Raw genomic sequence first — 21110 nt, 5'->3', positions numbered from 1 at the left:
CTTTCTTTTATTTAGTGAACATGTCAGTGTGACACATTGTTCACATCCTGATCCAGGACCTTGAACATCTGGATATTTCTCCTCTAGAAAGCATATTTCTCCTCTTACAGTTTAGCAGTTCCATTCACACTGAAACTTCTAATGAAACTGTTTCCCTAATGCACCACAGAAATCCATTTCTTCTCCACACATTCATTGTTCCAGGATCATACCAGTGAGCATGCTGCTTCCATGAGATCACAGCCTAACCACCCTGTTTTTTTCTGAAATTCAGTGTCACACAGTTCTTACACTTAGAAACAGCCACTGTGTAGACTGCCCTGGGTCTCAAAGGTTCTTAGCCCATTAACAGCAGTCTCAAATCTTTGTGAGCCTGTTTCCCATTGCGAGTTGTTGTCATTTATGCAGCCTCTCCAAAGGATATCTTTTATGCTATTATTCAATATTTTCCTCTACTATATTGATGGGATTTACTGTTTGGATCCAGGGAAGCCAGGTTGGAAAATACTGGCATTATATTGATTTAATTGTGTCTATTTATAATTTTAAAAATTCATATTTAATGTGGATTTCCAAAATCAGAAATAAAAGAAGACAAAACACAGAGAAGTGTGTTTACAATGGATGCAAACCTCTAGAAGTATCCCCGGAAGCACAGTGAGTTCCAGGTCTCCTGGAGACACAGCCCTCCACAGCTGTTCATTGTGGCTGCCATCAGCAGTGTGGCTGCTGTGCATTCCCTCCCTGTCTCAGAGTTCTCCTCAGTCAGGGCTGGCCCATGGTGGGGTCCACCCTGGTCACCTGCAAGGCCTGCCTGATGGCTCCTGTCAAAAGCTTGCCATCTCCAAGTAAGGACTCTGTCTTGGTCTGAGCCACACCTGATGAGGCTCCATTGGCAATTTCAGCTCCGCCTGATGATCCCATGCTGCCTTTGGCCAGCCACCACCCAAGACTTTGTCCCTGTCATAATAGGGACCAAACAACAGGTGCGTTTGGGTCAATCTAAATTAAATTTTTATTTATTTATTTATTTATTTATTGACAGGCAGAGTGGAGAGTGAGCGAGAGAGACAGACAGAAAGGTCTTCCTTTACCGTTGGTTCACCCTCCAATGGCCGCTGTGGCCGGCGCACCGCGCTGATCCAAAGCCGGGAGCCAGGTGCTTCTCCTGGTCTCCCATGGGGTGCAGGGCCCAAACACTTGGGCCATCCTCCACTGCCTTCCCTGGCCATAGCAGAGAGCTGGCCTGGAAGAGGAGCAACCGGGACAGAATCCAGCGCCCCGACCAGGACTAGAACCCGGCGTGCTGGCACCGCTAGGCGGAGGATTAGCCTGTTAAGCCACGGCGCCGGCCTCAATCCAAATTAATTCCTAGAAAAAGCCTGCAAAGTCTTTGCTTTAGTGATCCGCTCTTTCTTTTTTTTAATGTTATATATTTTTATTTTCAGTAACCTCATAAAAGAACTATTTCGGCCGGCGCCGCGGCTCACTAGGCTAATCCTCCACCTTGCGGCGCCGGCACACCGGGTTCTAGTCCCGGTCAGGGCACCGATCCTGTCCCGGTTGCCCCTCTTCCAGGCCAGCTCTCTGCTGTGGCCAGGGAGTGCAGTGGAGGATGGCTCAAGTCCTTGGGCCCTGCACCCCATGGGAGACCAGGAGAAGCACCTGGCTCCTGCCATCGGATCAGCGCGGTGCGCCGGCTGCAGCGCACTACCGCGGCGGCCATTGGAGGGTGAACCAACAGCAAAAGGAAGACCTTTCTCTCTGTTTCTCTCTGTTTCTCTCTCACTGTCCACTCTGCCTGTCAAAAAAAAAAAAAAAAAGAAAAAAGAAAAAGAAAAAGAACTATTTCAAGTTTCAGCTAGAAATATAAGATACATATTTGGACAATATTATGAATAAAAGAATGCAGAATATCTTAAATACATAACTGGAAAGCACATGGAAGGCACAGATAATCGGTTTTCATACCATACTTAGATCACCTTATTAAGTAGTAGAGTTAATTATTTTAATTTTATTTAAGTTGTATAAGTTTAATATATTTCATATATACAGATTTAGGAACATAGTGACACTCCCCCCCCCTTCCCATCCAATAAGTAATAATTTAATGGCCCCATTCTTGCATCTGCTCTCATTAAACTTAACAGGGGAGTTATGAAATTAACAGTAAAGAAACAATTTTAAAAATCTGTATGATTTCTGAATTCTGTAAAGAAAATTTGACAAGGAGAAAGAATGTAACTGGGAGAGGTGGGGGCTCTTTCAAAGAATATGGAAATGGTGGTTAGGAGTACAATTAGAATAGTGGCCTCACATGTATCTATTCAAAATTTGTTTAAAAACTTTTTTAATTGTGAGACACACACACACACAGAAAGAAAAAGAGATGAAGAGAGAGAGAGAGGTCAAATCTTTTGACTCCCCAAATGCCACCTATAACTGGCCCCAGGTGAAGCTGGGAGACAGGAACTCAATCCAGCCACCACCACCCATGGGTGGCAGGAACCCAATCATTTGAGCCATCACTATGTTCTCCCAGGTGTGCATTTGCAGGCAGCTGGAGTCAGGAGTCAGAGCTGGGTATGAACCCATGTACTGTGATGTGGGACACAGGTGTGTTAACCATTGTCAGTGGACTGCTAGGACAAAGGCCTATCCCACTCTTGGAAACCAAGAGTAATTCCTGGTATAGTGAAATCCATGCAGGTTTTCATTCGTGAAAAAAGTCAAGCAAGAAGAAAGAAATGGGAAGAGTTAAAATCTTAAATTAGGTTGAGGCAGAAGAAAATGCTTATTTGTAAGGAGGAAAATATATATGTAAAGCCATAGCTCCAAGTTTTGCATTCCTTTTTTTAGCTTAAACATCTTTTAAAATTTTTGTATTTGGCATAGTGATAGAGAAAGGGGTGAAGAGTGAGAGATCGATCCTCCATTCCCTTTCCAAATGGCCACAACAGGTGGAGTTTGGCAAGTCTGAAGCCAGAAGCCAAGAACTTCATCTGGGTCCTCCACATATGTATCAGGGACCCAAGCACTTGGACCATTGTCCACTGCACTCCCAGGTACACCAGCAGGGAGCTGGATCAGAAGCAAAGCAGCCGGCTCAACAGTGGCTCAACAGGCTAATCTTCCGCCTTGTGGCGCCGGCACACCGGGTTCTAGTCCCGGTCGGGGCACCGATCCTGTCCCGGTTGCCCCTCTTCCAGGCCAGCTCTCTGCTGTGGCCAGGGAGTGCAGTGGAGGATGGCCCAAGTGCTTGGGCCCTGCACCCCATGGGAGACCAGGAGAAGTACCTGGCTCCTGCCATCGGAACAGCGCGGTGCGCCGGCCACAGCGTGCTACCGCGGCGGCCATTGGAGGGTGAACCAACGGCAAAAGGAAGACCTTTCTCTCTGTCTCTCTCTCACTGTCCACTCTGCCTGTCAAAAAAAAAAAAAAAAAAAAAAAGGAGCAAAGCAGCTGGGACCACAACCAGTGCTCCCATATGGGATGCTGGTGCAGCAAGCAGCAGCTTGACCTGCTGTGCTACAACACTGGCCCCAAATTTGTATTCCAATGACTATAAGCCTCATCTGTTCTCCCTGGTGGGGTAAATAGACATGTGAGCAACCTTACAAAGGCAAAACTCTGCCATGGATCTTTATATGGGAACAGCATGATGTGGTGTCTGTGTTACCTCCAAAAGTTCCCAGGATGTGCCCATGCTCTGTGTCACTTGACTCTGTCCTCAGAGGTAGAAGCCAGGGTAAGTACTTCTTCCTAGAATGAGCTATCCAGAGGCTGACCAGTGACCTGAGAGCTGGCCCACAGCAATAAGTCCTGCATGAACAAAGAATTGGAATTGGGAAATACAGAAGTGAGCAGGTGGCAGGAGCAAATTCAAGGCAGCAGAGAGCAGGAGAGGGCTGTATCACAGGAGTGCTGCACCTGGAGGAAGGACCCTCCTTAATCAGCTGCGGGAGAGGGGTAGCAGGCCCTGCCACTGTGCACTCCAGCCACATTTTCCCTGACTCTCCCCAGCCTTTCAGTGGCTCTTGCTGACTCCAGCTGCCCGTGCATGTCTGAGTCCAGAGGCCTTATTTGCAGAACCTCCAGCCGCCTAAACGTTCTGAGGAATTCATAGTTCTCAGGAGCAGTCCTCAGCAGTGGCTCACAGGAGCTGGTAAATAAGTACTACCCCAGCTTCACTAGCCCTTGAGTGGGATAATTCTGGAGTTTCTGTCTTGCATTTCCTCAAGTTTCTCTGGGAGATTAAGCTGCATTCATCTACCTTGATAGTGGTTCAGTCACATCTCCTGTATTGCTTGCCCACTACGACTCTATTCCCTTCCCTACTCTGTAAGTATTTCCTGCACCTCCCAGATAGAGTACTGGTGCTGGAATTCTTTTTTTTTTTATTTGACAGATAGAGTTAGACAGTGAGAGAGAGAGAGAGAGAGAGAGAGAGAAAGGTCTTCCTTCTGTTGGTTCACTTTCCAAATGGCTGCTACGGCCGGAGCTATGCCGATCTGAAGCCAGGAGCCAGGTGCTTCCTCCTGGTCTCCCAAGCAGGTGCAGGGGCCTAAGCACTTGGGCCATCCTCCACTGCTCTCCCGGGCCACAGCAGAGAGCTGGACTGGAAGAGGAGCAACCGGGACTAGAACCCAGAGCCCACATGGGATGCCGGCGCCACAGGCGGAGGATTAACCAAGTGAGCCACGGCGCTGGCTGGAATTCTTGTGTCAGACTCTGCTTCCCCTTGAACACCAGTTGACAAAACACTTCTATACTTGGAGTTTCAGGAGGGGCTCGTCGCTTCCTTTCACCAGGTGAATCCTGTTTACTCCCAGTGACCACAGGGCCTAAATTCTCAAGGCAGAAAACAGGTGTTTAGGAAAAGAAGACACTGGTGATTTCTCAGAGATGGAACCATATCCTCTTTCTGCAAGTGTTTTTGGTAAATACTTGTTTATGTTAGGATGTTCTGTTAAAGCAAAGGCAGGTTTCTAGTCAAAATATTTGATTAGGGCCCCAATACTTCCTGTCTTGGTGAATGTTCTAGGATTGGCTGCCACATAAGCATTGGCTGGAATTAAAGGTAAGAGGAACCATCTCAGCATAATCTGTTCAGAACCTGATTTTGAAAAGAAAATTAATAGCCTGTGATATTTGGAGAATCCTTGGGGAATAATGGTGGATTGTGGAATGGTTCTCTCTAACAGATACCACTTCAACAGGGGCCAGAGGACCAGGCATTTTTGTGAAGTTCATTCTGAAGAGGAAATATTTTTCCACAATTGGAATCTAGGCCAGTCTGTCTGTCTGTGTGTGTGTGAGTGTGTGTGTGTATGTATGGAGAGTGATTACATCATGATAAATTTGTACAATAATATATTATTTTCATAATGTTGAGAAAAAGTGAAGAGTGCCTTAAAATGTGTAAAATGACTACTGAGTGTCCTGTGAAGCATACCATTTCTGATGAGCTCCTCCTTTCATTGTCTCCAAGTTATCTTGTATTCCAAGAAACTTGGTGGTAATGCAAATGATTTTTGTCTATAGGAATGTGGTTGAACACTGTCCAGTGGAATGCAATCATGTGTGGCCCTGTGAACCACAGCAGTTCTGCTGGTTGGACGTGTTTGTGTAAACTCACTTTGGCATTTCTGACTACCTGTGTATAGATACATTTCCTTTTGAACTGGTTGTAACATTTTACTAGAACCATCATTAAGTAGTGAGTTAAACAAAATACTGTTCTTGAACCATAATTTTGTTTTTTAAAAATGAACCTCTGACAATGTCATTTAGGCAGCAGGAGAAGGCAAACTGTATATTTTTATGAGTTGTGTAATTAAACTTCATGACAGCAGGGACCCTGTGTGCAAGTTGTTGGGAAGTTAGAACCAGAGGGACATCGTTAGGGTGATGACTGTCAGTCCTCAGTGGGAGGCTGTCTACTGTGCAGTTATGCACATTGGTCTTGGAACTGAGCAGAGGCATAGACAGGTCCAGATTCGGGTTCCAAAACACACTGACTTTGTGGCTTTGGGGAAAAGCCTTAACCTTTCTAAGCTTCAGTTTTCCCACTTGTGTAAACAGTACTTTAGGGTTCTTAAAGAACAAATGAATTAGTGCATATTATACACTCCACCGTGTGGGCAGATAGGAGTCTGTGCTAACTAGCTGTAGCTAAACATAGCACCATGTGAATCTCCAGAATGTTGCAAGAACAAAAGTGGCTGAAAGTAACCGTGGGAAGGCCCCCTCTTCAGAGAGATGGGCAAGAAGTTGTGGTGGCTGGTGGGTCAGGTTAGAGGGAAGTTGCCAGCAACCTGGGGAGCAGTCAGGAGGCTTTGCAAGGAGGAAAGGGAAGTAGCCAGTGTTCCTCCTTACTGTGGAAAAGTCAGCAATGGAGTCTAACACAGACTGAGTTCAAGCATGGAAACCACACAGAGTGGGACATGAAAGAGTCAAGGACCTTCACAGCAATCCAGAGTCCTGGCTGGGGAGGCAGAGGAATGGACCAGGAAGCAGAGCCTGTACTGCTGAACCCTCAAATCAGGAGACTGGCTTAGTCCCCACGCACCTACAAAGTGGCTGGCTGGGAGCAGGCCCTCCCCACTCCTTCAACTGTAAAGTGTGAATTTTGGACTGTGATGCTCTAAGGCCTCTTGGCTCGAAGATGGGTGAAAGAGGTGTGTGTGCATGTGCACAAATGCATGGGTGCTCATACACACTCACACACACACACACACACTCACTGCTTCTGATTGTTTCTGGGAGGCACAGCCAAGAGGCAGTGAGGTCTGCCAGGCGCCATGGTGGCAGCTGGAGCAGCAGCTGACTTTGAAGCCCAGAGTCCCTGTGTGTGGCTCTGTCCTTCCCCTCCTAGCACAGGACCTCACAAAAGAAGGTTCTGTCGAAATATAGACAGGAGGCCAATCCCTGGGCAACAGGGCACAGAGCCCCCAGAAAATCGCCACTGTTTCACTACGAGGTGTTCTCGCATCTGATGTATGGAAAGAGTGTGACTCTTTCTTTTTGGTCTTTTTTCCTTCACTTATGGTTGAGTTGAAAAACTAACACAAGGAAATTCATCTACCCCACCCCACCCCCAATAAAGTTTGTTGCTTAGTTGGGCAAAGCTCCCTTTTTAGTTCTCACTCCCTTGGATGGGGTGGGGTGGGAGCCTCTAACTGGCTGGTTAAATACTTATCTACATCCTAATTGCTTTTTATTTTGCCTGTTCTTTTACACATAAATACTGTATCTTTTAAATTTCTTTGCCTGCCCCACATGCGTGCTATTTTCAAGGCAGTACCATGGTCAGGTCTGGATATGACTCTGCCAGGCGTAAGAGGGCCTCTGACCCACAGAGATCTCCTGGGCGTTTTGGTCCTGGAGTTCCTTTCCCTGTCTTGCTGGATACCAGGAGCTCTGCTGGGATCAGCAGCTGACGCCTGAGGCTCCTGGTCCTTGGCCTGTCTCTTGGCATGGCTCTGGTGCCCGTTTGCAGGCGGGGCCTCGTGCCTGCCCTACTGGTATTGGGGACCCCTCTGAGTCCCAGCCAGGTTCTGCATTTGGCCTTTGGCTTTTATGGTCCAAGCCACAGCATCTGCACAGAAGTCACTTCAGCGTGTCTTCTCTGGCCTTCGTGGCACTTACTTCTCAGCTACCTGCTGTGTACCTAAATGTTTTGCAAGACTGTGTGCATCCTCTTCCACACCACAGGGGAGGAGGGCCCTAGAACACGTTTCAGATCTTCTCAGCACAGACGGTTACTGGTTACCTGGGGCTACCCTGTGGGTGGATCTTTTTCCAGCTTTTTTTTTTTTTTTAAGATTTACTTTATTTATTTGAAAGGCAGAGTTACAGAGAGAGAGACAGAGACAGAGACAGACACAGAGAGAGAATCTTCCATCTACTGTTTCACTCCCCAAATGGCTGCCAACAACTAGGGCTGTGCCAGGCCGAAGCCAGGAGCCAGGAGTTTCTGGGTCTCCCACATGGGTGTAGGGGCCCAAGAACTTGGGCCATGCTCTGCTGCTTTCCCGGGTACATTAGCAGGGACCTGGATTGGAAGTGGAGGAGTGAACTGGCACCCATATGGGATACCGGTGTTGCAGGCAGTGGCTTAACCCACTGCAGCACCACTCTGGCCCCTTTCCAGAGTTCTGTCAAGGAGGATGGCACGAGTCCTCCCTCTCTGCTTCCCTTCACCTAGCAGCACACACTGTTCTGGAATTTTGTCTGACGAGAAGTCAGAAAACACTTGCCCGGTATTTGCTGCTCTGACCTCCAGCTTTTCTCCTTCCCTCTCTGCACTGAGCCAGAGCAGAGTGGATCTCTTCCTTCTCTCAGTGCCTGGTTGCAACTTCTCTCAGATCATGTCCTTCTGCCTTAGAACAGCAAGCCGTGCTACCTTGCTATCATCTTCTGACTTTGGAAGAAACTCCACTGTCTGAGCCAGCCAGGCCTGCTAACAAGCCAAGAGCCAGGGAATGTTTAGAAGCAAAGTACATTCACCTGTCAAAGGTGTATGCATGTCTTTATGCATTTAACCACCATGACACATGGCACCCGCACGTGGCAGACACCAGGCTAATACCTGAGGCAGAGAGAAGACTCAGTCCTTACTGGCAATGAACTCTGTAGCCTGGTCAAGGAGGCAGACCTGAAAACAGATCATTACAATCCAATCCGAGTAGTTCTAGCATGCAGGATAGGAAGGTGCAGGGGGATCACACAGGAAAGTGTAGTTCAGACTCTGCCTGCTCAGAGAACGCAGGTCAGAGGGAACTCACCATTTATTTGAAAGGCAGAGTTACAGAGAGAGAGAGACAGAGACAGAGACAGACGCAGAGAGAGAATCTTCCATCTACTGTTTCACTCCCCAAATGGCTGCCAACAACTAGGGCTGTGTCAGGCCTAGTTGTAGGTTCTTGGGCCCCTACACCCATGTGGGAGACCCAGAAACTCCTGGCTCCTGGCTTCGGCCTGGCACAGGTCTAGCAGTCGACGCAGGTGCAGTGAGCCAAGGCTGGGAACAGAGTATTATGCTGGGAGAGCAGAGAGTAGTCGGGTTGTAGGGAATATATGCTTGGAGTGGGAATCTGTTGGAGTCATGTTGTCTACACATGGTGTGTAACCCAAATCTTTTCCTCCCTTGAAAGCCTTCCTGGGAGCAATGTGCGCCTCCTGAGCCTGGTCCACAGCACAGCTGCATCTCTTGCCGTTCTCATTTCTCCCATTGCTACTCATTGCACAATTGTTATTCACAGCCTAGGACTCCTGGGCCATTGAGCTACTCAGCAAGATGATGCCACCTCTGCATCATCACTGGCAAAGAGGCAAGTGTGGAGACTATGCCCTTTATCACCCCCAACATTGTCACACGAGGCTATAAAGACATATCAGATTATTGATGGTTCGAGATGATGGAAGAGGCTTACATCACAGTAACAAATCTACCTGGAGTTAAATACAGGTCTAATCCCATGGTTTGCAATTCTCTTTTATTTTAAAATTTTTATTATTCATTTAAGACACTCATGCACACAACACACACACACACACAGAGAATGAGAATATTTCCCTAGTTCTCTTCCCAAATACGCTACTACATGGGAGATAGGAACCCAATTATTTGAGCCATCATCACTACCTCCCAGGGTACGCATTGGCAGAAGTGGGAGCTGGAGCCAGGAATTGAATCCAGGCTCTCTGATATGGTACACTGGTGTCTTAACCACTAGGCTAACCACTTGCTTCCATAATCTGCAGTACTTCATTCCAAAAATGTCTACAAATCAATTTAAAAATGTTTGTAACCAGCCGTAAAGGCTACACTCTATGACATCATTATTTGCTTATGCTTTCTGGAACAGTTTCTGGCTGCAGGACTGCATTCACTCAAGAGAATGTCAGAGTTAACAACAGTGTGCAGTGTGCAAACCACTGTTCCCTTGAGTCAGGAGCTCACATAGATTGGAACAAATACAGCCTGACTTGGCTGTAGGACTGTGGATGAAGTCACTAACATGGCAACAACAACACGGTTTTCCTGCAGCAATGGATTCTGAGAGCTTAAAAGCAAAAGGGCAAGTGCCTCTAGCTAGGTGCCTGAAAAGTAGCATTTTTTGCTGTTGTTGTATTTTTTTGCTGTTGAATATCATTTTGAAGCAGAATTTGTTGGCGGGACTGAAGGTGTTTACTTTAGTTAGCTTTCTTGTATAATCACACACGAATCTCTCTTAGCAGCAAAAGTTTATCTTGGGGATTAAAGATAATATTAGAGGATCAGTTCAGGGCATGAAGGCATAGGCTTTAAATGATAGGCTTAGGAATATAAACTTTGCTCTGTACTGATGGTTTATTCTCAAAAGCTTTTAAATGAAACATGAAAATATAGTTGTTTCTTATCATTCATGGTAGTAGTATTTTGTAAATTTACTTTGAATGTTGAATTAGCAAATACCAAATCATTTCTCCTGAGGGAAGTACAGAATACGGTTCCAATGAACTTCTGATCACATTTTCATTAATGGATCGATGTATAACTTTGTTATAAATGTGTGTTTCTGTTTAAAGATACCTCATTTAATATACACTGTTGATCCATTAACATTGAACCTACAGCCAGCAGCAGTGTCACTTGTGCCTGAAGGAAGCTCATCTAACACACACACACACACACCACACACACACACGCATGTGCGCACATGCACACATGCTTTATTCATGATGCATAGCACAGCCTTCTGCTATTTCAAAACACTAGACAGCACTTGGGTACTATGATTGAGCACCATTTTAAACAATAAAATCACCAATAAAAAGAAAAGCCAAAGCCATGACATCAAGTAGTCCATAAAGAGGACTCTTGTTTGCAGTGTGGGAAAGAATGGAACAAGAAGGCAGAGCAGCACCTTGTTCGGCCTCCCCTGGGAATGTGCATGTTGAATAACTCAAGGTTTTCACCACTCTACACATGTCTGCAAATGACTGTGAAAGTGCTGTGACTATTGGCATTGGAGTTACAAATAAATGTTAGTAAGTGGGAGAATTTGCATACATAGCATTAGTATTTATAATAAGAAAAGCAACCTAAATGTTCAAGAGTTATAGTTGAATAAATTTATATATATTTACACACATATGAGTTTATTGTATACCTATATATCTAGATAAATACACAAATATATATGTATGCTACATGTCATGTTTATATTCATTTAAAGTTATTTATTTGAGAGACAGAAGGAGAAACAGAGAGAGAGAGAGGCAGACATAGACACACACATACATAGCTCTCATCCACTGATTTCACTCCTCAAATGCCTGTAATACCAGAACTGGGCCAGGCTAGACCAGGAGCTGGGAACTCAGTTCCGGGGAGCATAACCAGGACTCAAACCCAGGTACACCAATAGACACAGGCATCCCAACTATTGACTTAATTGTTTGGCCAAACACCTGACCCATATATAAGTCATCTTAAATAATTATTAAGGGGGCTGGCATTGTGGCACTGAAGGCTAAGCCCCTGCCAGCAGTGTCAGCATCCCATATGAGTGTCGGTTCGAGTCTTAGCTGCCCCATTTCTGATCCAGCTTGCTGCTAATGCACCTGGGATGGCAGTGGAAGATGGCCCAAGTGGTTGGGCCCCTGTAGCCATGTGGGAGACTTGGATGAAGCTCCTGGCTCTGGCCTGGCCCAGCCCCGCTGTCACAGCCATTTGGGGAATGACTTAGCAGATGGAAGACCTCTCCCTCTGTCTCTTCCTCTCTTTCTGTAACTCTGCCTTTCAAACAAAATAAAATAAATCTTAAAAAATAAAATATGAAAATAAATAAATAATTATTAAGGATCCGGTATAGCAACATTAGCAAAATATCAGGAAGATAATGTCAAGTGTAAGAGGCTGAATCTTTGAATACCAACTCATGGAAATCTATGCAAATAAAAAATGAAAAAATAAAAATGCCTAATATAGTTACATGATTATATCAGAATAGTATATATTTCCCACTTTTAAATAAAAATATACTTATTAGAAAGGGACTTGATCAAATGTAATTTGATCAAAAAATAAAGGAAAAATGTTCATACAAATGCAAGTTGATAGCTGTAAAGAGAAAAAAAAAAAGGTAACCAAATGGAATTCTTTCTTATCTTTAAAATATTCTTTTTTTTTTTTTAATTTGACAGCTAGAGTTAGACAGTGAGAGAGACAGAGAGAAAGGTCTTCCTTCCGTTGGTTCACTCCCCAAATGGCAGCAACAGCCGGCGTTGCGCCAATCCGAAGCCAGGAGCCAGGTGCTTCCTCCTGGTCTCCCATGTGGGTGCAGGGCCCAAGCACTTGGGCCATCCTCCACTGCCTTCCCGGGCCACAGAAGAGAGCTGGACTGGAAGAGGAGCAACCTGGACTAGAACCTGGCGCCCATATGGGATGCTAGTGCCACAGGCAGAGAATTAACCAAGTGAGCCACAGCGCTGGCCCTAAAATATTCTTAATACTTCATTTTATCAGCTATAACTTTGACTTTCCATTCTTAAAGCAGGAACATGGTTCAGTAGTTAAACACATGCTGTAGGTGATAAACAAAAGGAGCAATAGAGAAATTTCTGATCATCTTCTACTACAGTGCTTTGAATGAAATTTTTCTCTTTTCCAAGCATGCATTGTCTAGAATTATTTTTCTTTGAAATTGGTGGCATAGGTTCTTCCCTGGTTTCCTTTGTAGATATTTTGAATACTTATAACACAATCAGTAGAAAGTGCTCTTTTACTTAAAATACTCTCATGCCTTAAAAAAAGGAAAAGAAAAAATACACATTAATAATAAATGGATTTCTAATTGTTTCTGCTCAGGTTACTCAAAAATCACTTGAAGAGAACTCTAGGGATTTTTTTTTCTTTGAAAAAGAAAATGAATGAAAGAGTAAGTGAGGCAGGGAAGCTTGCCAATCTTGCTTTCCTCAGAAGAAATGCAGTGGCCATGTGGAAGGAAAGTTGACAGGCCACAGTTGCTACAGATTAGGAAGATGAAAAATGAATATGAATGATTGATTTCAAATTAGCCAGCTCTTTTTCTTCTGCCTGCAGCTGATGCTGTAAGGGATACTGGGTCTCCAGAGATTACTGGAGTTGAAGTGGCTGTCATTCATGCAGTCACCATTCAGGAAGAAAGTCCTGTCGTGTTCATTTTCATGAGACATAACGTTTTTTGCATTCTAATTGTTTTGTTCACTCCAGTGACGAAACAGACTTTTTCCCCCAGACTGCTTTCCATCTGGTTGTTTCATAATCATAAACAAACTGCACTAGAAGTAATTGTTTTTTTATAGCCAAAACTCTCATTTTTGATTCTGTTTTATGTAGGTTAGCATTTGAATGAAATTTTGTTCTGAGACAATTTCTGAATGAAATTGCGCACCAGTGGCATACATTTATTACTTATAATGTGTGTTTGTGAATATACCTGCATATATCTGGGTGTAAGTATATATCAGTATATCTATATATATGCAGACATATACTACATAGTTACAAGGGAACTTCAAAAAGTTAATGGAAAATGAAATTAAATGAAGTTGATTTTGATACAAAAAATTTTGAAAGCCATGTATCTTTCTCATAATATGAATTTTCTATGAAGTTAAAACTTCTTTATTTTCATTTTATTTGAGAGAGAGAGAGAAACAAAGAGAGATCTTCCATGTGCTGAATCATTCTCCAAATGCACAAAACAGCCAGGACTGGGTCAAGCTGAAGCCAGGAGTTCAGAATTCAATGTGGGTTTCCCATGTGGATGGCAGGGGCCCCAAAACTTGAGCTATCATCTGCTGCCCCTAAGGGATTGCATTAGCAGAAGATGGATTAGAAACAGAGAAGTGGGGACTTGAACCAGGTACTCCAGTATGGGATATGGTAATCCCAAGAGGCAACTTGATCTCTGTGTCAAACAGCTGCCCCCCCACCCCATGAAAAACCATACATGAGGGGCCAGCATTATGGATGGCAGATTAGGCTGATGCTTGTGATGCCAGCATCCCATATGAGCACAGGTTTGAGTCCCAGCTGCTCCACTTTGTATTCATCTCCCTGCTAATGTGCCTGGGAAAGTAGAGGAAGAAGGCCTCAGTACTTGGACTCCTGCATCCACCTGGGTAACCCAGGAGAAGCTCCTAGCTCCTGGCTTCAGCCTGGCCCATCTCCAAGCCGTACAGCTATTTGGGGAGTAAACCGTCAGATAGAAGATTCTTTCTCTATCTCTCTCCATACACACACACACACACAACTCTGCCTATCAAATAAATGAAATAAATCTTTTAAAAAATGCATGAATTTCAAAATTTTTTGCACCAAAATAAACATTTGAATTCCATTTCTCACGAGCCTTTTGAAGTACCCTTGTATATGCATACCTAACCCTCTATCTTTTCTCCTTGACTATCCCTTTAGATTTGTTGTTATTTCTGCTCATTCCTGTAGACCATCATAGATTTAGGACGTGGCCCGAGACCACAGTTGAGTAGGAAAAGCTGACATCATGGGAAGAAGGGGTTTGTGTTGATGACTAGGTCAGGAAGGAAGGCGTTGCGTAAGCGTGTCCTGGAGAGCTCAGTGAGTGTGTACGACTCTGAAACTGTGTGGAGCATGCGCTGGTTCCAGGAAAGTCAGGAAGGGAGGGACCCTCACAACGGCCTTTCTACCCTGTGAACTGAGGCACAGAGGATCTAGTGAATGAACTAGGAGGCCAAGGACCTCCCTGCTGAGCCTGGCTTGGGACGGGCCTCCAGAGTAGTCACAGGAGATAACTCACCTTACCTCAGCTCTTTAAAATCATTCTTGTCTCCATGTATGAAGTAGAGAGGACAGAAGGGGAGATTAGCCTACAGGCTTCTTTCTGTTCCCTGTGAATTTGCCCACACTGTCGGAGAGCTGTTTCAGGGGAGAATGTCTAGGGTCTGTCCTGTGTCTGTCCATCAGCATCCCTGCTTGGGAAACACATAAACATGAGTTCCCTTCTGCACTCCCAGTGGCCGGATATTGCGTGGTCTGCCTCCCCGTTCACCCCTTGCTGCACACTGGGCCTCCTGGAATCCCAAGCACTTCTGCTGTCTTAGAAATTTTGCATCTCAGGGTTCCCAGATAAGGGCCCAGTTAAGTGGAGAGTTGTGGAAAGCTGGACCCTGAGTGGGTTAGGGAGGCAATTCTGGGTTATGTTCTAGCTACTAAGATATCGTGGAGGCAAGAACAGAAGGGGAGTGTAGGAGATGGTGAAGGAACAGGAGAAAGAAAACTTCTCTCCCACCCTCCCCCTACTCAACAAACAGAGCAATCTGAAAGACCATCGATCTTCAGGGAAACACATGTCCTACCCTTAAATTTGTTTTGAACCTGGATGCTATCTTAGTAGTCACTAGAAAAAAGAATGGTAAGGAACAGTTTGCTCCCAAGTGCACCCCATCAAGCTGTCCTTAATGTACAAGATTCTGGGTTCCTGACTGCTACCTGTATCAGAACACAGCTTTAAGTATCCTCTCTTCAAATCTTCAACGTTCTCATCCTTCTTTGCTCCCTCTCTCATATCTGGCCCACACTTACATTCAACAGTAAATATAAGACACTCTTGGCCAAAGAAAAAGAAATATTCTATTTGTTTTTTTTTAAGATTTTATTTATTTATTTGAAAGTCAGAGTTACACAGAGAAAGAAGGAGAGGCAGAGAGAGAGAGAGGTCTTCCATCCACGGGTTTACTCTCCTGTTGGCCGCAGGGATTGGAGCTGAGCTGATCTGAAGCCAGGAGCCAGGAGCTTCTTCCAGTCTCCCACGCAGGTGCAGGGGTCCAAGGACTTGAGCCATCTTCTGCTGCTTTCCCAGGCCATAGCAGAGAGCTGGATTGGAAATGGAGCATCTGGGACCTGAACCGGCGCCCATATGGGATGCTGGCACTGCAGGTGGCAGCTTTACGCGCCATGCCACAGCACCAGCCCCAAAATACTCTATTTGAACTTATGTTTTCTCTATCAAGTGTACCATAGCTACTTCCTTTTTACACATCTCAAAAGAATAGTTTACTCCCACCATTCTACCCCTTCACCTCCCAGCTCAACTTGTGATGATCTGTTTGCTGAGCTTATCACACTTGGGGCTGCTCTCATTGTTCACCAGAGACATTCCATTTTCAATCCAATGTTCCCCATTCTTTCTCCATCTGGACTCCTTTGTTGGAGTGATCCAGTGTGTAAAATTAAATCTGGACAGATTTTTGTTTGTTCATTGCTGTACCCGCAGTATGTGGAACACTGCCTTATATAGAATAAGTGCTCAATATGTATTTGTTGAATGGATGAGCTGATGAGTTCTGTTCCAAAATTCACTGAAGAATCCACTTGTGCGCTTCAGTGACTTGCACTCTCCTAGTTCTCTTCTCTGACCGTCCTCCTTGGCCTCCTTCATACTCCTCTTTTTTTCTCATCACTGTGTTCTGCCATCCCTGCCATTCCTAGGGGTTCTCTCTCTCTCTCTCTCTCTCTCTCTCTCTCTCTCTCTCTCACACACACACACACACACACACACACACACACACATACACACACAACTTTACAGTTTAGCTACTCCATTATGCTAAGAACTCCCAAATTTGATCTTCTACTATGGCCTCTCCTCTGAATTTCAGCTCAAATATCCAAATATCTGCTGATCATTCTTCCTTGGTGTTAACATTTCTAACATATTCCTCAGTTGTATAACAGATCTGCTCTTCCTCCTGGTCACTAAGCCGGCAAGGTTTCTGAATATGAGTCCCTGCTTGTATGCAGTCAGCCAGAAGCTTGGGTCTGCTTCAGATTCTTGGTTTCACAGGGATTTCAAGTCTTCTGTGGGGAGGACTCGTCAGGGAGGAAGAGGTGGGAACATCAAGCTGGCTTGGAAATGACAACTCTGGGAACCCTGATGATCACCTTTGACTCTTTTTTCTCTCTCACCATCTGTCTTCAACTTATCCAACTTGCCTCTTAAACGTTTTCAAAATTATTCTCCTTCTCCTGCCTGTTTGCCCTCAGATCTATCCCTTGCCTTTTCTCCTTTCCCCTCTGCATTGCAGAGAAGTTATATCAGCAATGTCCAGGTAGAATGGGCAATGGGAAACACTGCTGGGAGACTGACGAGTGGGAGCAGGGGAGAAGCCAGGACATTTCTCTCTCCTGCTCTGCCTCTGACAGCATGTCCCCCATGACAGCTCTTCCCTGCTCATGCCAGGCAGTGCACCCACAGTTCTCGTCCATGACAGTCGGACTGGGTTTCTGGCTAACTCCACCTCTTCCCCTTGCCCTTCCAGCCTGGAGGTAGCAATGCTCCTGCTTTTGCCAAGCTCCAGATTGCGTATTGCCCCCTCCTTGGCTTTTCATCAAGTTCATCACTAAGTAATCAATTCACCATATTGATTTTTCTGGTTTTTTTTTCTCTTCCGTTTTTCTGAGTGGGTCCTAATAGGCAATTTCAGGCATACCATTGTCCTCCCAACTAAGTTAGGTCCTGAGCATCCCTGACCTGTACTTTTGTCCTACCTTATCCTCCTGCTTCCAATCCTTGCTCCCTTAAATCTACCTTCATCACAACCACTATAGTGATGTGCCTGCAGCACACATCTGATCTTGTCACTGCAATGCTTAAAACTCTTCCATGATTCTATGTAGAATCAAGAAAAATTCTGGATCTTCACTGTCCAATAGGATATCCACTACCTGCACATGGCAATTGAGCATGTGTGATGTGGCCCATCAGAGTAGAAAGGTACTATAATTGTAAATCTCTCAGGATTTTCATGGGGGCACAGATAACTCTTTCATATGCTGATTTCATCTCCCTTGAGTAAATTCCCAGATGGCTGGGTTACATGGTATATTACATCATTTTTAATAAGGATTACACATTGAATGGATAAAATTATGGACAGATTGTGGTATAATAAAATATGTTAGTAAAATTAATTTTGATTTTCTTTTTGCTTTTTTTAATGTTGCTAGTACAAAACTTAAAAACTCATATGTGGTTCACATTCCATTTCTTTCAGGCAGTGCTGCTCTGGATGCCTTAAAATGGCAGGTAAGGCCCCAGATCGCACTCCCATTTCCTTCTCTAGCTTCATTGCTTCCTATCAGTGAGTACTAATGAGTGTTTCATTTTAGGCTCCATAAATACAGTCAGGTCGGTACATGGTGGTCCCATTCCCCAAGCCCCGAACCCCCAAATCAAATAGTGTCACACTCCAGCCACCAGAGGTCATGCCATTTCCATCTGCAGCCTTTTCCCACCAGGAAGAGAAGGTTCCAGGACAAACAACTTGGAGAGCTCATTTAGAAGGTGAAAATGATGAGCATTATACAGTCTTGCACCCTCCTCAAGGGTCTTTGTGGAATATCTTCTTAGCCTTTCATTCTTCCTTAAGGTTGTTGTTGATGCTCTTGAATCAACTACTCACCTTGGGGCTGGTGGAGTGTGAGAGACGATCCTTGCTCTGCTTCCCTTCACTTAGGGTAAGGCTACGAGCACAAAGCATGATCCTGCTCGGCTCATCATCATGAAACACTCAGCAGTGGTCCCTGCTGCCAATAAAGTGGCTTTGTCCAGAGTGTGTCCTGTGTCTGTGGTGCTCACTTGGGAGCCTGCAGTGGAAGTCAAATGAAGGACGGGATTCTGGACCTCTGATACCTTGATCTTAATGACACAAAGGCACAACCAACACACGCGGCTACATCTGGGCTCAGTCTGTCTTTAATTGTCCTCTGCCTCTATCTCTTACTCTTCTTTCTCCTGTTAACTTCATTTGTTATTATTTTTAAAATATTTATTTACTCATTTGAAAGAGTCAGAGAGAAGGAGACAGAGAGAGAGAGACAGAGAGAGAGAGAGACAGAGAGAGAGAGAGAATCTTTCATCTGCTGGTTCACTCCCCAGATGGATGGAATGGCCAGCACTGGGCCAGGCTGAAGCAGGAGCCACGAACTCAATCCAGGTTTCCCATGTGAATGGCAAGGACTCAATTACCTAAGCCATCACCTGCTGTATCCTGGGGTGTGAATAGCAGGAAGCTGAAATTGAGAATGAAACTAACACTCAAACCCAGGCACTCTGATCTGGAATGTGGGTGTCCTATGTGGCATATTAGCCACTATACCAAATATCTGATCCACCCCTCCCAATTTATTTTTTTTTTATTTTTATTTTTTTTTGACAGGCAGAGTGGACAGTGAGAGAGAGAGACAGAAAGGTCTTCCTTTGCCGTTGGTTCACCTTCCAATGGCCGCCGCGGCTGGCGCGCTGCGCCAGCGCACCGCGCTGATCCGATGGCAGGAGCCAGGTGCTTCTCCTGGTCTCCCATGGGGTGCAGGACCCAAGTACTTGGGCCATCCTCCACTGCACTCCCTGGCCACAGCAGAGAGCTGGCCTGGAAGAGGGGCAACAGGGACAGAATCCGTGTGCCCCAACCGGGACTAGAACCCGGTGTGCTGGCGCCGCTAGGCAGAGGATCAGCCTATTGAGCTGCGGCGCCGGCCTCAATTTATTTTTTTAACCATGTAATTGCAGCTTTTAAAAATGGTCCTTGGGGCTAGTGCTATGGTGTAGTAGGTGAAGTGCCTGCCTGCAGTGCTTGTATCCATACAGGTACCATTTCATGTCCGGGCTGCTCCTCTTCCAGTCCAGCTCAGTGCTGGTGTCCTGGGAAAGCAGTGGAAGATGGCCCAAGACCTTGGGCCACTGTACCCATGTGGGAAACCCAAAGAAATCTCCTGGCTCCTGGCTTCAGATCGACCTAGCTCTAGCCATTGTGGCCATTTGGGGAGTGAACCAACAGATGAAAGACCTCTCTCTATGTCTGTAACTCTGCCTCTCAAATAAATAAATAAATATATATTTTTAAATTTATTTGACAGAGTTCGATAGTGAGAGAGAGAGAGACTTAGGGAAAGGTCTTCCTTCCATTGGTTCACTCCCCAAATGGCCGCCACGGTTGGAGCTACACCAATCTGAAGCCAGGAGCCAGGTGCTTCCTCCTGGTCTCCCATGTGGGCACCCATATTGGATGCCAGCGCCTCAGGCAGAGGATTAACCAAGTGAGCCACGGCACCGGCCCCTAAGTAAATCTTTTTAAAAATGGCCCTTATTTGCAAACAAGTCAAAGAAATTTTATTCACAAAGTGATTTTGCCATTCTTTTATTCTGGATTATTTTCTGGTTTCACATGAAGCAAACTCAATTTCCTATGTCTAGAATGCGCTTCCTTCTATAATTGTCTAAATTCTACTCCTCTTTCAAGACCTAGCACATGTATTTCTCCACTAGGAGGTAATACTCAGGAGGGCAGGGATTTCTGTCAGCGTTTTGTTTCGGGCTCTATGAGCATTACTTAGGAGAGTTTCTAACACTAGGAGGTGCTCTATAGAAACATATTGAATAAGAGAAAGAAGGAAGGAAGGAAGGAAGGAATGAACATCACAGATCACATTCCTCACTCCCTCCTCCAAACTTCTGCAGAATTCAGACTCACATGCAGATTTGTGTCTATAATACTTAACTCTAAACATCTACATTTTAATGAAGTCTTTTTGTTATCACCAAATATTTGTACCTATCCTCCCAGCATATGGTACAATGGCATTTTCCCATTCCCTTAAAGTGAGGTGTGGACATGAACTTACTTTAGATAACGACCTATGAGCAGAAATGACAAGGGTAACATCTAGGAGGAAGTTCTAGGAACTGCTGGGTGGTTCATCGTTTTCCTTTTCTTCTGCCTCATTGGTTGTAGAAGTAAGTGTCGATAGGTAGCTCCCTGCTCCTTTCCCCACGCCAGCCTGTGACACTCTTGTAATAGCAGTGAGAAATAAGTTTTGCCAGATTCTCTGAAATATGTGGGCTATTTATTTCTTAAGTATAGCTTAGCTGTTGCTGATTTGTATACACATTGTGCTTATGTTTATCTGATATTTCATCTTCTCTTTCTAACTGGACTGCAAGCCCTTTGAAAGAAGTACCTATATTATAAAGTCCTTTGATTCTCCCTTTTTCCAGTCTAGTTCCTTAAATATTGCAGACAGTTCATACATTTTT

General features: G+C 45.0%; 1 protein-coding gene across 2 annotated transcripts in view; it reads left to right on the top strand.

Moving 5' to 3' along the window:
- Positions 1–21110, top strand: part of MCM9 (minichromosome maintenance 9 homologous recombination repair factor) — a 216631-nt gene that overhangs the window by 176234 nt on the left and 19287 nt on the right. For both annotated transcript variants that reach the window (XM_062186673.1, XM_062186672.1), the window contains exon 13: positions 18073–18104. In XM_062186673.1, coding sequence (XP_062042657.1) covers positions 18073–18104 — 32 coding nt within the window. The remainder of the gene's footprint in view (positions 1–18072; positions 18105–21110) is intronic.

This window comes from Lepus europaeus, chromosome 3 (genome assembly GCF_033115175.1).
Source record: "Lepus europaeus isolate LE1 chromosome 3, mLepTim1.pri, whole genome shotgun sequence".
Lineage (NCBI taxonomy): Eukaryota > Metazoa > Chordata > Mammalia > Lagomorpha > Leporidae > Lepus > Lepus europaeus.
This window is presented reverse-complemented; position numbering and strand designations above follow the sequence as displayed.